Source organism: Enoplosus armatus, chromosome 9 (assembly GCF_043641665.1).
Source record: "Enoplosus armatus isolate fEnoArm2 chromosome 9, fEnoArm2.hap1, whole genome shotgun sequence".
In the NCBI taxonomy this organism is placed as follows: domain Eukaryota; kingdom Metazoa; phylum Chordata; class Actinopteri; order Centrarchiformes; family Enoplosidae; genus Enoplosus; species Enoplosus armatus.
Genome location: NC_092188.1, coordinates 19877045 through 19892551, shown reverse-complemented (window position 1 = coordinate 19892551; position 15507 = coordinate 19877045). Strand labels below are relative to the sequence as shown.

Here is a 15507-nt window from a genome sequence, read left to right as displayed (position 1 = left end):
TGATGAGTTTGCACTCTGACAAGTAGCACAGATGCAACAACAGAGAACCGACTCTGCAAATTGTAGGAGTGGTACGCTGAAAACAATGAAAACAGCATGTGATAGATAGCTCAGTCAAAAGGTTAACGGTAACTCACAGACAAAACGTCTTGTTTTTAAAAAGTGCATTCACAAACATGACAAATACTCTCAACTCATGATGTCTATTTTTATGTGATACAAAATATGCATACCTGTTTTAGATTTGTCTGTATTTCTATACATAGATATTTCTTCAAAAGGATCACTTCTTTTTTCTTTTTACAAAGGTTAAAAGCAGGGTTGTGGTCATAGCAGCTTCGGATATCTCTTGCCTCTTTACCGTGTAACGAGATACACATAGTCTCAACAGATATCCAAATAAAACCTACCATTTTCTCTGTTGTTCAACTCAATCGACATATTGTCTTTATTGAAAGAGATATTCATCAGTGAAGCCTGCAGTTTAGAAAAAAAATGGATCAATAAAATGCTTGGGCCATTAAATATATTTTTGTATACCCGCTTTTTTGTCAATATCATAAATACTAAAGACACAGGACAATATTATAAGACAATGCTGGGAGACTAAATGTAAAGATTAAAATAGTTCAAACATTATTTTTTCAAGTTTTCTAGTTCATGAGGAAAAAAAAATATCAGGCGAGCACAGAAACACTATACTTCAGTCTTTTCTTCAGTCTATCCATGGCCTTTTACATTTAAAAGAGCAATCATAAACAAGTTTGCCAGACAAAGGCCGGACTGTCTTTAAACAAATCTCTGTTCTTTTCTGTTTTAATCCTGTCCAGATCAGATGCTTGCCCATCATAAATGAGGCAGGATCCTGGTTTTCAAAGGAATTCATAAAAGCAGTCAAACATACTGATAAAAACCAATAAGTACCATGCAAATCTTGCAAGACGACATATTCTCAAACAAGAGACAAAGTATTCTTCGTATAGGCGAAATATCAAGTGAGGAGGGAATGGGTGAAAGGCAAAGACCTCTAATCAATACTAAATACTATATTTCCAAAACCAAACAAAAAATATTTAATCTGTACATAATATAGTACGCATGAGTTCAGACTGGATCAGCAGTTTCTTTCCTTGTTGTTAGACTCTTAGTCTTTGCCAAACGCCTACCTTGGAATAATACAGAAAAGTCTTTTTAATTGATCCCAATCTCTTTGTTCTCCTCCATAAATCTGGAGAAGGGGCGGCCGGCCCCGACATCCAGACCAGCCTTCTCCATACCCGTCATGGGAGGGCTGCCGCCAGTGTGAACACGGTCCATTCCTCCCGGCATGGCTCCCAAGGAAGTGATTCCTGCACCGCCGAGGCTGACGGGCAGCTGGGTGATGCCTCCATTCTGGATCACAGAGATCTCATTGTTCTTCATGGCCAGCCCGTTGGTGATGGCGGCTGCGTACTGGTTCCAGAAGCCAGGGTCGACGTTCATGGCCCGAGCCGCAAGATCCTTCTGGAACATCTCGCTGAACTTCATGGCATCCCCGCCCAGCAGGGCCATGGGATTCTCCACAGACAGTCGCCGACCCCTTCGGGCTGGAGCGTTGTTCCACATGTGTGTTCCCATGTGAACCTAAAATTAGCAAGAAAATAAAAAGAAACATCATGAGTGTGTCATCCTACATCCAAGGCATATACAAACATTTCAAATGTGGACATAAGCATACAATTGTGTGGTACATTGAAATTGTATATTAGACATTTTGAAAACAGTTGGAAATTGATATAAAAATTGTACATAAGAAATTATCATGAAACCTTTAAGGTAGCAGCTACATTTCAGCCTCTGCTGAGACTTTTAAATCATGCAAAGGGACATCTTACTAGGAATTACACTGTTAAATTTTGAGGCCCTTTAGTTGTGAATACATGATGTATTAAACTGGCTCATACCTTCAGATTGCCCTTTGTGGTGAAAGCCCTTCCACAAATAGAGCAGGCAAAAGGTTTTTCCCCAGTGTGTGTGCGCTCATGGATTTGCAGAGCACTGGCTGAGGAGAAATTCTTCCCGCACGAGTGGCAGTTGTGCTGCTTAGGGGTGCGTCTTGGAGGCGGGGGAGCCAACATGGGGTTGATGCTGGGGCTCATGGTGGTCTGGGGTGCTGCAGCAGGAACCTGGATGCCCATAGGATGGTGAGAGTTGTCGCTCAGAGACACTGACTTGCCATGTCCATTCATTTCCATTTTGATCATGTTTGATGCAGTGCTGGCCAAATTAGGAGTGCTCAGCCCTGAAAAAGAAAAGATCACATTAATATTAGAATGCTGAAACATTAAAACTGCACATGGTAATTTGCAAACTGGGAGCCCCATTTAAGTTACAAATCACACTTCCCTGCTGGGGCCCCGTAGCATTAATTAGGGTAATAACTTTAACTTTACTGGTTTATTTTTTAATTTGTAAAATGTGTGATAAATATTTTTGCTGCTATATTTGCTCCTTCTCTGGCTATGAATATACCTTATCATACCATATTTTTCCTCATATATATCAATGTATAACATCATATTGAGTACATATTGTCATTGTGAGTACATTATTTTTAGTAATAACTGCTAACATTAAATCGGTATAGATATTTAATTCACTTTTTATAATGCATGGAGTTTCAGTCGATTTTGCTCATACACACCTCGATCTCTGTGTAGAAACAGCATGTTGAAGTGGCTCTCCTCCTTGATAAAGTGCCTGCCAGGTTGAGTGGCAGTCAGGTCGAGGGCCCCTGTGCCTTCAGTTGCAGAAAGCGGAGACGGGGTCTCTGATTTTTCCGACTTCACTGTTGCCAAGCCAGCTGTATTGTTCTCCTGGCCCTCCTCTGCTGTCATGGCACTGCTGTTGTTATTATTGTTGAGTGTAGCTGGGGACTTGGATCGCTGGCTCTCAGGATGGCTGTGAGCTGGGGACAAATGCTGCATAGAGCCAGAGGACTCAGATAAAGCAGGGCTCCCCAAGCTTTGACCTTCAACATCCCCCACTGCAGACAGGGAATCAGTGGCAAAACAATCAGTCTCTCCACCAAAGCTGCTGCCGTTCTGCATAAGCTTTTGACCAAATGAACGGGTCATGTTGGCAGTGGAGTCGATCATCTTCATCTGGTTCTCCATTGCAGCAATGCTGGAGATGATGGAAGGTGGTGGGGAGCTCCCAGGTGAATAAGGTTTAGATGGGTCCACATCTCCCTCTTTGAAGTCAGCTTCATCTTCCATAGCCTGCTCCATTTCATCCAGAAGGTCATCATCATAATTACTCATCGCATCTAAGCTCTTCTCGTCAAAGGAGAGGTCAGTGTCCATCTCCTGCAGGCTATCAGGGACAGGGGTGTTGGGGATCTGCCCTCCCATGTGCATACGGATGTGCTGCTGCAGCACAACAGCATTGGTGAACTTCTTCTGACATATAGGGCAGGAGTGCTGAACCCGAAGTGGGGGTTTGGATCTATGGACACCAAAGTGGGTTTTCAGGTTTCCCTTGGTGGTGAATGCCCGCCCACATATCTTGCATTTGAACGGCCTCTCGCCTGTATGGATACGGTAGTGCATCTTGAGAGCACTCTGGCAGCTCAGAACACGATGACAGATGACACACTGGTTTGGGTCAGTCATCTTCTTGTCAATATTCTCGACAAGCTGCTGCAACTTTGATGTCTCTGAGGTTTGCATAGAGTCTAGGAGGCCTCCAAAAGGAAACTTGGCCTTAAACTGGTCTGAGAGCATGGGAAGGACAGGATGGGACACAGGGTTAGAAACAGAGTTGGGGCTAGTAATGGGTTCAGTGACCTGGCCACTGCTAGACGATGTGGTGACGGTAGTGGAAACGACCATTTGAGTTACTGTAGTTGTGGTGGTGTTCTCTCCTGGCCTAGTGGAGCAGCTTGGGGGCAGGAGAACACCTTCAGGTTTCAAGAGAGGAGGCGCATCACTCCCTAGGCTGGGTTTTGGGGACGGTGAAGTAGTGGTCATGCCACAGTCAGTGATGATATTAGGGGACAAAGATGCACACTCGCTCAATGGTGGAGATGGCCTCTGAGGGGACCTGTTGAGTGGAGTGAGGCTTGGAGACTCGCCAAAACCTCCCATCATACTCGGCAGCGTGGGAGGCAGCTGGAGTCCGACTGAGGTGGGAACCGTAGGGAGGACAGGTTTGCTGTCTAGCCACGTGGTAACAGGTTTTTCAGGAGGCAAAGACATTCCATATGGGATGCCTGAGCTTGTGGGCACATTGTCCAGGTACTCCGGCACAGGGTATGGGTTCATCTGAATATGTGGATATTTCTCTTTGTGCCTCTGGAAGTGGACTTTCAGATTTCCCTTGGTTGAGAAACGGTTGCCACATATGTTGCATTTGAAGGGCCTCTCTCCAGTGTGGGAACGCAGGTGGATCTGTAGGGCACTGTCACTGCCAAACACCTTGGCACAGAACCGACACTTATGCTTGAAGAAGGGGTCCTCAGAGCTGGGCTTAGTGTCAAACACAGACACATTTGGGGGCTTCCCCTTGCGGTGCTTCATCAGAGCAGAGAGGGGGTCAAGCGCATTGGCTGTGGCCGCTATGCTGGCCAGCGGGTTGGGGAAGATAACGCTGCTGGATGAGCTGTGAGGTATCAGCGGTAGACTGGAGGCAGAGCTCAGGAGGCTGCTGTGGCTGAGTGATGGAGGGGTGGTGGAGTTCCTGGGAAGAGCTGAGCTGCTGCTGATGCCACCTCCTCCTGTTACACTACTACTAGTGCTAATGTTGTTGTTCGTGACTGAGGATGAACAGGAGGGAAGCAGAGATGACAACCCAGTACCACTGGGTGGGGGAAACACCAAGTTATTTGAGGATGTGCTGGGGATTGAAGAGTTAGACTGCTGACTGCCACTTTGTGGTGTTTGAGAGAGAGGCCCTTCTATTGCTGAGGTCAGGGGTGAGGGGCCTTGACCATTGAGAGTGGCCGGCAACCTAACAGGCAGCTGATGGACAGGAGGAGTGATGAAATTGTGTAGTTGAAGCTGATTTGCAACAGGGGGGACACAGGAAGATACAGGCCCCTGGTTTCCAGCAGCATTGCTGTGATGGTGGTTGAGAGCAGGCTGTGAGGCAGACTGTCTGTTCATCAGAGCCACCTGACTACGTATTTGTTCTATCAGCTGCAGCTGGTGTATCTGCTGCTGCTGGAGGGCCATCAGCTGGTCCAGGATCATGGGAATAGCCATGGTGGAAACCCCACTGCCTGCTGCTGCCCTTACGCTCTGTGAAAACTGGGCAACTGCAACCCGAGTGCCATGTAGGGTCTCCAAGGTAACATTGGTGCTTGGCATGGTGTAGCTTGTAACAGTGGACGGGACGACATCATTGAGCTGAGGTAGGGAGCTGTCTGGCTCAGGGGATGTCACATCTCTCTCTTCAGGATCCATATTTTTTTCAGGAGAAAGCTCTATCTCCATCTGCTCATCCTCCTTTTCTAGGACATTGACCCCATTTAAGGTTGCTGTCTCTGGGATGTCATCCCCCTCACCAGCAGGACTGTGGTTGCCCTCCCTGGGGTCCTCGCTGTCAGCTTGCTCGCTAGAGCAGCTGGGTACAGGGGAGGGCTCTGTAGGGTACTCTTGGGAGGGGATCGGTGTCTCCTCATTGTCATTCACTATAAGCACCAGGGGGCTTTTGGTGCAGTTCTTTAAATGTTCACAGAAGTCTGACCACTTGAAGAACTCGGCGCAACACTTCTCACATACATGTGTCTCCTCACTGCCGCTGCGGCTCTCATTCCCGCTGTCTGCGTCCTCCAGCACTTCACCCCGGGCTAAAAAGGGGGGGGGGGGTAGGAAAAGCAGGGAGGAGGGAGCAAAAGAAAGAAGAATTAATGAATAAATAATCAATAAAGAATCCACACATATTTTGCAGTGCAGTGCTGCAAAGATTTAACCTTTGATTTTTTTTCTCTCTTTTAACATAACCAAAATCAATATTCTTTTTTTTTTTTTTACTCTGAACAAATTGCCCTAGATCACCAATTCTCAAGACCCAGGTTTGTGCATTCACACCTTCTCTATAGAGCCAGCTAATAATTTTCTTTGTGCAATCCATCAAATTATGAGGGCCTATCAATTGTGGATACTGCCGCTTAATGAAATTCCATAGAACCTATTGATTTCCAATATTTCATACAATTCACAGCTGCCTCATCTGTTGGGTACAAATCAGGACTTTGATGGCCCCATTAGGATTCCCCTCTGCTTTCAAGCCCTGTCATTTCCACCAGAATTTCAAATGCCTGGGCCTTTTCATTTAGCATTGCAAAGGTAATACTTTAGCCCTGAATCTAAGCAAGGGGCTCTGCACTGGAATACTCTTTTGTTATGACGTCAGGAGTGCAGAGATGTGATGAATCTGTGGCCCTTATATATTTCCTGCACTGTTCACTGTTGAATTGGACCATTTAAAATGCGTGCAACCAAAATATACATATAATACAAAATATACATGTCTATAATTCAAAATTGTGCCCACGTGTTCTGAAATGTTTGGAAATAGTGTTACTCTCTCTCTTCCTCTCCCGTGCTCCCTGAAATAAGACTCAACAAATTACATGCTAGTGCCATGGCAGCAAAGTCTCTGATTAGTTACACATGTTTAATCACAGTTGTAGGAAGCCACTTCCTCTCCTACGTGCAACCATCAAGAGTCAAACAAGCTGGCGCAAGCTCTGAACATGGACCTAATTCACACCTGATCAAAACCATGTAAGAACGGCCTCCCTTGTATGTTTATTTTTTGTGCTCAGGCATAGTTATACTCTATGTGTGTGTATGTCTTGTTCGTGGCCGTATATATATATATATTTCCCTTTCATTACGAGTAGGAAGTGTGCTCAATCACCGCCACAGAATCCTGCACGTACTTTATTTCAGAGTGTCTTGTTCGGTTTACACTCAAAGACCCAGCATATATCTGGTAATATGACTATTTATATACAAATGAAACAATTTTATATACACTTTACACTATAAAAAATGTTAGGACAATTTCATAGGCATTATGGCAAATAAAAGTGATTTATTACACGAAAAGATGGTCATTCTAAAAAAGCTGCTATAAAACAAGGTTAAGTCGGTTCTTAGATGAGTTATTCATTCTTTACAAACGGGCTCATTGCTACTAAAACAGCAAAAAAATGGTTTATAATTATTTGTACAGTATCTATGTGACTGTATATCTAAACACACACACAAAAAGTTCCTGAATAAAGTAAGTAATGGCTAACATTTATGCAAATTTGCTTCCACTAATCATAGGAGTGCAAATCAGCCAATAGACTTAACCAGCCTGAGTATTGAATGTAAGAGACAGAAAGACATGTCGACCCATAAAGAATACTGCACATTACAAACTGCACGTTTACTCAACATTATAGGTCTTACTGTGCTTGGTAAGTGAGTAATCATGAGATTCATACAGTGCTTACGCTCATTTCAAAGGTTAAAAAGGAGCGAGCCATGGTGAAGCAGACATGAAGCATTCACGCCAATTACAGTGAGTCATTAGTAAAGAAATTCATCACTCCTTCTGTAATTTCTGGCCAAAGGGGGCATGAGCTATCAAGGTCTGGTGTCTGTAACTTAATTATCAACAGAAAGACTTTGGACAGGCTCCGTGTTCTCATCCCTCACTGGGGGGGCAGGGCTGACAAAACAAGAGATTATTTCACTTGATCATGTATGTTGCCAGGTTAAATTAGAAAAAATAAAATGTATTAAAAATGTATACTGCACATTTTCAGATTAGGTTGTGCATTAGTTCTACTTTGCAATGTCAGTGTCACCTCCCTCCTTGATTTTACAGTCACAAGTCAGCAAACTTAGTGTAAAAAATTCCATTGAAACAAAAAAAATAATAATTGGGTATTTTCTTAATTTTGGTTATATTCAATCACTAAAAGGCTCAAATTCTAATCAAAAATCGACAAGTGAAAGGGAGCAAGAGACTGGAAACGTCAGCGACACGTGACAGCGGGCTAGAAATCTCCTTAGCCCAGCAGCGGACAGCAGGACTCATTTCCATAATTGAGGGTTGAAAGGTCAACGCAAATGAGTAGGCATTGTGTTGAGCTGATTAGTTATTAGAATGGTATTACTGTCAATCTCTTTTATTCATTCATACAATTACAAGTGGGGGCCTTTGTATGCCTCTGACCTCACACACACACCGACACGTTTTTTTTCACACACACATATGTGGACGGACAAAGAACACACACAAATGACGTGCAGATATAAAGAGATAAACACCTAAAAAAAAAGGCCCCATGTACATACATACACATGCCTTTTGCTGCCACAGGAGAACAGCTATGGAGTGTGCTTGTACAGGCCTACCTTTACAAATTTGCCCTGTGAAGAGCTACATTTTTCTGACCTAAAAAAAATAGAGAATCTGTTATTTTTCCTACTTTTAATTACATTTTGTGAATTTAATTTCACAAATAAACATTAAAGTTCCTGTTTTTATTTGAAAATGTTCTATCCCACTTTTCAGTTTAGTTGCAACATTCATTGTAAGCATGACCAAAGAAATATCATATTATTTTCATAATTCAATTTTATGCCCTTAATAGCTCACAGCACTTTTTCTCAATCAAAACTTTGCCCACTGCCACTTTAAAACAGATTTAAGGAACCATTCAGGGATTCACATGTAGGATTTTTCTGTGGTTTCTGACATTTTGAACATCACTACAATTACTCAATATTACAATACAGGCCACACCGGTGTGCCACGTGACTATTTTTATGCTTTTGTTGGAAGTATTTTAACATTGCTCACGCTCATGATCTCGAAGTAATCCTATTTGCATTCACAATCGCCCTGAAACAGCGGGGTGCCATCATGTTGTGCAGCTGTGTGAAAACGACATTTTGTGGTTATGTGTTTGCAAGACAGTGAAAAAGTGTGTGTGTGTGTGTGTGTGTGGGGGGGAGGGGGGGGGGGGGGGGGAGTGGGTGGGGTGGTATTGATTTTCCTATAGCATGAGAAAGGAAGGGATGAAAAAAAAATCCAATCCGTTTTTCATTCCTTTAAGAGTCTTCATTTACTCAGATGCAAATATTAAGCCGAACGCAGTCAATAGGGGGATTGTAGACACTGAATCTGTGTGTCCGCTATCTTGCTCAGCAATCTTTGGCACGCTAACTGAAACCGCTAATCTGACATATTATATCAGATGAGGTATTCATGCTTTCCACTGATTCTGTGAAAGCCACAGAGCCGAGCATTGAGCAATTACAAATTCTTCCGTTCTCAACAATTTCCAGATTCACTTAATGAATACACCACACAGACAATGACACTGGTGATTTACTCTGTGTTAAGGTAAAGTCATTGGTTTCTCATTTTGAAAAAGGATCATTTCAAGTGTATTGTTTCCTACATTTGAACCTGCATTTTCAGTTTAAAGCCTCTTCGCCAAGTTGTCATATTTTTAATTCAGTTCACATTATTACGGACAGTAAGAATCTCCAAAAAGTGTCTCCACTTGCAGCCTAACTAGAGCCGCCCCTTCTCCTGCCCCTTTAAAATGCATTCTTCTCGGACATCTGAGGACAGCTTAGGACCCTTAAAGAGGGATGCATCATCCTGCCCAAGTTGGGAAGGGAGGGTGAAAAAAAAAGAAAAGGGGCCTGCTGGGTTCAACAATGTTGGAATTCTTGTGCCAATTAGATTTTTCCATTGTAATTCTGTGATCCCACACCCACCACCCTATTCTCTGAGAAATGAATTATTTAACGGATCTCTTAAATGATTTTATATTTAAGTTGATCTGACTGATACAATGTGTGCATGTTGCTGCATTTTAATGTGGTAATTCATCTGTCAGCACAGGATCATTCAGGACACGGAAGAAGAGAAATCTCATTCTACTTACTATTATGCACTTTTGTGAAGTGTTAATTCCCGTTTTTTTTAAATACTGATTGTGTTTGTCACATTGTTTAAGCATTACATTAATTACATCAATTGTATCTATCTTTATTTTTTTTAAACCAATAGATCCATCAAAAAAAAAAAATTCTGCTATTGCACAGCTCCTGGACAGTAATATCTCTGTGCAATAAACACAAGCATCCCCTCGAATGATCCTATGCATCCTCAGACCGGCAGAGGCTTGAGCGTCCTCAGCACAGCTCTGTGTGTGTGTGTGTGTGTGTGTCATCGGCCTGGTCAGCCCTGCTGCAGAGTGGTACAGTCATATCTGCACTAACAGAGAGGCCTTTGTCATTGCCTGCAGATGTGGAGCAGCCAAAACATTAACGATTTGTTTGTGTAAGCATTTGCAATACAGTATTCAATGACGGCACTCCGTCCAGATGACTGTGTCACCCGTCAAGATGCCTTCAGGGTCTCTGGGTGTGGATTTACAAAGGAGCTGGACAGGAGGAGGAGGCTTTGGGATCTAATGGTTGCTCATCCTCAGCAGGCCAAAGACATATTTAGTAGATTCTGCCTTTTTTTACATGGAGATCTTTGCTTCAGCTCCTTTTAAATTTAGAGGGTTTAATTCTAATTTTCAACTGTTTCACTTTGTGCACATAGAAAGCAAAGCACCATCATTCACAGACATCTCAGCTGTCAAACTGTTCGTCCATGACTCTGAACAAATCAGTGCTAAACTCACCTAAACAAACAAACAAAATAATTTAGAGAAAAACCCACTAATGACAAAAATGTACCTCTCCAGCTGATGGCTTGTTAGTTCTCTCTTAAAAACCCCAAATTCTGCTGTTTAGTCTAATGTTAAATAGTCCTACTCGCTCCTGTCTAGTCCTTCCTCTCAATCAGGATCTTACTTGTTCGTGTGTGTTTTCACTGCTGAGTAGTAATTAAGACCCAGCCATATTTGAGTGCCTTCTTGAACACATCTTTGGCACAACTACGTGGGTGTTCCTGAGTCCTGCACCCAATGGTGAGAGGGGATTAAAACAAAAGCCAAACAAAGCCCCACTGCAGGGGAACCATGTTGTCACTGTCAGCAGGGATTTTTCCTCACTATATCATATTTTCTTTGCACCTCATAACTGCGTGCAGTCCTGCCTCAAACATTGTGCTGCAAAGAGGGGAAAAAGTTCTGCTCACACACGGTGTTTAAGAATTCAGGAAAGATTTTGTCATTGTGAATATGAACAAAGCTCAAAAAATGAAAACTGAAAGCACATTTGTAGTCGTCCACCTGTTCAATGAAAGCATAGATGTCTCCTAAGATGTAGAAAATATCATTTTTACAACCAATAACATTTAGAAAATGTACTTCTCTTTGAATGTCTGAAATTGATTGTCTACATCTTCGTCCACAGCTGGGGAAATGTATCTTTGGCTATTCCTCTCAACAGGAGTAAGCACAAGTCTTTTCACATGTCTATGTCCGCCACCGCCTCCCACACATTCCACATGCACACCTTCAGACGCGCTGGATGCAGAGGAAGCGGTGGCGAGATTAAAAGCCTGTCGCTCTTCGCACTTTCTAGGACACGAGTAAGCTGCGCTGCCAAGGTCAACGGCACACATGTTCTAATTGTACAAGGAGCTTGACATCTAGCAGTAGGACCTGGCTGGCCGGGGCTAGACAAAGGTTAAGTCAGCAAGCTTTATAAAAGCACTTCTAAGCATACCCGCCCTTCCTCTCCCCATCCTAACACACACACACACACAACCCCCCATGCCCTCGGGGAGCAAGTGTCCGGAAGGCCTGAGGGGGAGATGATATGCCAGACAAGGGCTAGTTGGCACTTGATTTTAGTTTTTCATCTTTGCATGGATGCAGCACATTAAAGAGGTCCTCGCTGAGCTGCAGTGGACAGAGAGAAATTCACTCAGACAAAAAAAGCTCTGATCAAATTGAAGATGTGGGGAAAAAACAAACACACAAGTTTAAGTTTACACCAAAGCTCCTTAATCTCGAGGCTATTTTCTTGCTTGATGGCTATTGTCATGAAATGCGCCACGGACAGAGTGTGTGTGTCCTTGAACACCACTCGAATGCTTGACTTTTCCTTCCCCACCAGCCCAACACAAATGGATTTTAAGTCTAAATCGAGCAGCGACCGACGATTGGAACTTTTGAATTCCTTCGACATTGTATGCAATGATTTGTCAAGGCCGGGCGATCAATAATGTCGTCACGAGCTGCACCACGGCAAGAGGCGGCAAGAGAATCTGATCATGCTGCAATGATACACTGACAGTCTGACGTTTGTGGCCCGTCTGTGAGGTAGCTTTGGAAGAGACATGGCATTATTAGGTTTATTTAAGTGTGCATGGGCTCACTGTGCTCTGCCAAAGGCTTGGGATTGTTTCACTGCGACGTCTGTCCTGAAAACAAGCGAGCCAGTATCGAGGACAGGCAAGAACATTCCACGGCCACTTCCAGTCTCGAGCACAATGGCGTAGATACTATATTACCCACAACATAGCCTGTGTGTGTGTGTGTGTTTATTTTAAAGCAACACATCCATGTAGCACGGTGTGTGTTAAAAAGGAGAACAGAATCCAGGGAAAGAATGCCTGGATTTCTTTTCTGATTCTACACTTATTTCCTCTCTTGGTGGATCCGTCTTTTCTGTTTGACAAATTTTCTATTTTTTAAATGAAATTCTGCATGCATGTGAATCATCCACATTTTTCTACGACAGGAAAAGGAAGTTCACTTTTCATTCCATGATCCTACAGGAGAGCAACCTGATGGATGTTTCGTATCTCTGACCAGAATCTGGGAAGGGTTATCTCAACACTGAAGCAGAAACAATGTCGGTGTTAAAATGTGAATTTTCTTGAAATGACAAAAAATGAAAAATAAAAATCCACAGAGCAAACCAGACAAAAGAGGCAAGAGTCATCGGTGTGTGATTCCCCACCCCATCACACCAACATTTCCCCATGCAAAGGGAAGCTGCTCCCCAGGGATTACATCACGCATTTCTATTGTAAAGAAGCCCTGCAAGTGTGTGTGTGTGTGTGTGTGTGTGTGTGTGTGTGTTGGCCAACATGAGCCAAGACAGTGAGGTATAAATAATAGCAGTGATTTGCAGGGAGCACCCAGCTTCATGGATACCTCAAAAACAAATACATCTTTCACAGTAAATACCAAGAAAAAGGGGGGTGCTGTTAATGGTCAAAAAGCTGCAATGTTAATGATAAATGTTTTTTTTTCAACTTATGTAAAATGACGAAATGAATTGCTCTTATTCCTCATAGATATAATGTGATTTTCTTCTACATTAATTGCAGCCCGTCTTTACAAAATACAGCAATTTAAAATACTACAATTTAAAAGAATTGTAAGTGTGAAAACAATCCTGTTCAATTGGATTTGGCACCACGAAGTAAAAAGAAGAATCTCCCTACAGTTGTCATGGTGCTCCTATAATTCCTACAGCATCACGCCTTGTTCGAGATGTGACTTTAGCCCTTTAATGGTCGTATGACAGAATAAAAACATGAATGAGCCTTTTTTTCTTTTTTCTCCCCACATGGCGAGGACGAGCTCTGTCAGCCGATCTTGTCGACATTGTGAGCAAAAGGGAACAAATCAAGTGTGCTAAATTTATGTGAGGGGGGGTAAACAAAAACATTTCCATGACAAAACAAGGCTTCGACCTGCAACAGAATCCGCATTTTGCTCCTCGGTGAGCCAGACAGGCGCTGAGGGACAAAAGGCACCAATGCAAAATAAAAATAAAAACGTAAAAATAAAATTTCACTCAATTTAAAAAAAAAAAAAATTATAATAAAAAATATACACAATTTGCACGATTTTACCTCTATATATTTCAGACTTTTACAGCTCTAAGAGGGAATGTCAAATATTTTTCAACTTGTCAAACCACAAATCGCGTGTGTGTGTGTGTGTGTGTGTGTGTGCACGTTTGTGCGTGTATTTGAGTGTGCGCGCATGCACACACAAAGTCAACTGTGTAAGGTTTCAAAGGCGTATTTAAGAAAACAGCTCCGGTATTTGACACATAAAATATGATTAAATCAATTCTACTTTTAAAACAGGTCTTTCAAAAAAGGCCTCCAGCACGTGATATTGATGCTGTGAGTGTAAACTGCTGTAAATGAATAAATGCATCAGTTACACGTTAAAAGTCGCCTGTCAGCCAACAGCCGACGAGGTGGTGCAGCCTGGCCGAGGTGCAGGTTGCACTGGCGTTTGGGAATAACACAAACACACAACTTCTTCAGCGAGAGTCGCACACTTCCTCCCGAGACGTTTGACTTAATAACTGCATCGTGGTGGATTTATTACAATTTATTTCATCTATATTCAACCAATTGATCTCATCGGAAACCCAACTATAATCCAAATAAATCCAAACATGTAAGGTAAAACTTCCAAGAAAGGAGTGAACAAAGCTCCTAAAGTGAAACAACAACAGCAGCGCGGAGCTGTGAGAGGCGGGGAAGTTGTCTGTTTGGAAGGAGACCTGGATAAGGGACCTCAGCAGGTCAAAAATCCACTCACCGTGCTCGGAAACCACCCCGGCTAGTGCGGGATCCTCGTCCGACTTGAGGTGCTGCGGCTTGGCTTGCTTGCGTCGGGACATGCTGCTGCTGGCGTCGGTGCTGCTGGCGATGCTTCTTCTTTTGCGCTCCGAGATGCCTCTGCGTTTTGCAGATACATCAGCGAAGGGGGCGAATGAAATCAACACACGCGCAAAGAAGAGAAAAAAAGAAAACAAAAGAAAACAAAAAAAAAAAAAACAGTCTCAAACAGTGTGACAGCGGAGAGGGGAGGCAAACCAAAACAAGAGGGGGAAATCTGAAATTAGCCGGTGTTGCTGCCGCCGCCGCTGCTGTTGCTGTTGCTGTGCGTTGGATTGCGCATGTCGGTATAATAATTATGATAGTGAATAATGCCTCGCGATTAATGGCACCGTGTGAAGGTGGGGAGGATTGGCTGGAGTCCAGCGGACGCGCATTGGATATGGTAATGAGGGACGGACTGAGCAATTAGCCGCTTCACTCTCAGACTTTATCCGTCTCTTTTCTCTTTACTATCCAGCCTCCCCCAACAACACAACACAACACACCAAATCTCTTGTTATGCCCAGCTCACTGGGGGGGTGGGGGTGGGGGGGTTGGGGGGGGTCTTCACCAGGGAACGTCAGGCCCCCCTCCTCCTTCCGCGAAGCGCACCGGTTCACAAGTGCTGAGGAGTCGCCGCCGCGTTTCTTCTCGAAGTATCTCTCATCTTCATCACTCTGACCTTTATGATCCCACTGTCGCCTCACAACTTCAGGCAGCGTCTTCTCATAAAGTCTATCTGGGTTCTTTCAGCACTTCCTCTCCGTCTTGGTAACTTTTGTGCGTGTGTGTGTGTGTGTGTTTGTGTGTGTGTGTGTGTGTGCCGAGGCTGAACACGCACCTCCTTCTGAACTGGACTCGAGCGATGTTTACAGTCTCTGAGCGGTTTCAGGTCTTTTGAAA

The 15507-nt window shown here is 43.5% G+C and overlaps 1 protein-coding gene across 1 annotated transcript; it reads right to left on the bottom strand.

Annotated features, from left to right (window-relative positions):
* Positions 1-1191: 1191 nt before the first annotated feature.
* On the bottom strand, positions 1192-14624 carry sall3a (spalt-like transcription factor 3a). Its single transcript, XM_070911339.1, has 4 exons — positions 14543-14624; positions 2684-5830; positions 1944-2281; positions 1192-1623 (listed from the first exon to the last, which is right to left on the bottom strand). The coding sequence occupies exons 1-4, from the start codon at positions 14622-14624 to the stop codon at positions 1192-1194; spliced, it is 3999 nt and encodes a 1332-aa protein (XP_070767440.1).
* Positions 14625-15507: the final 883 nt, after the last annotated feature.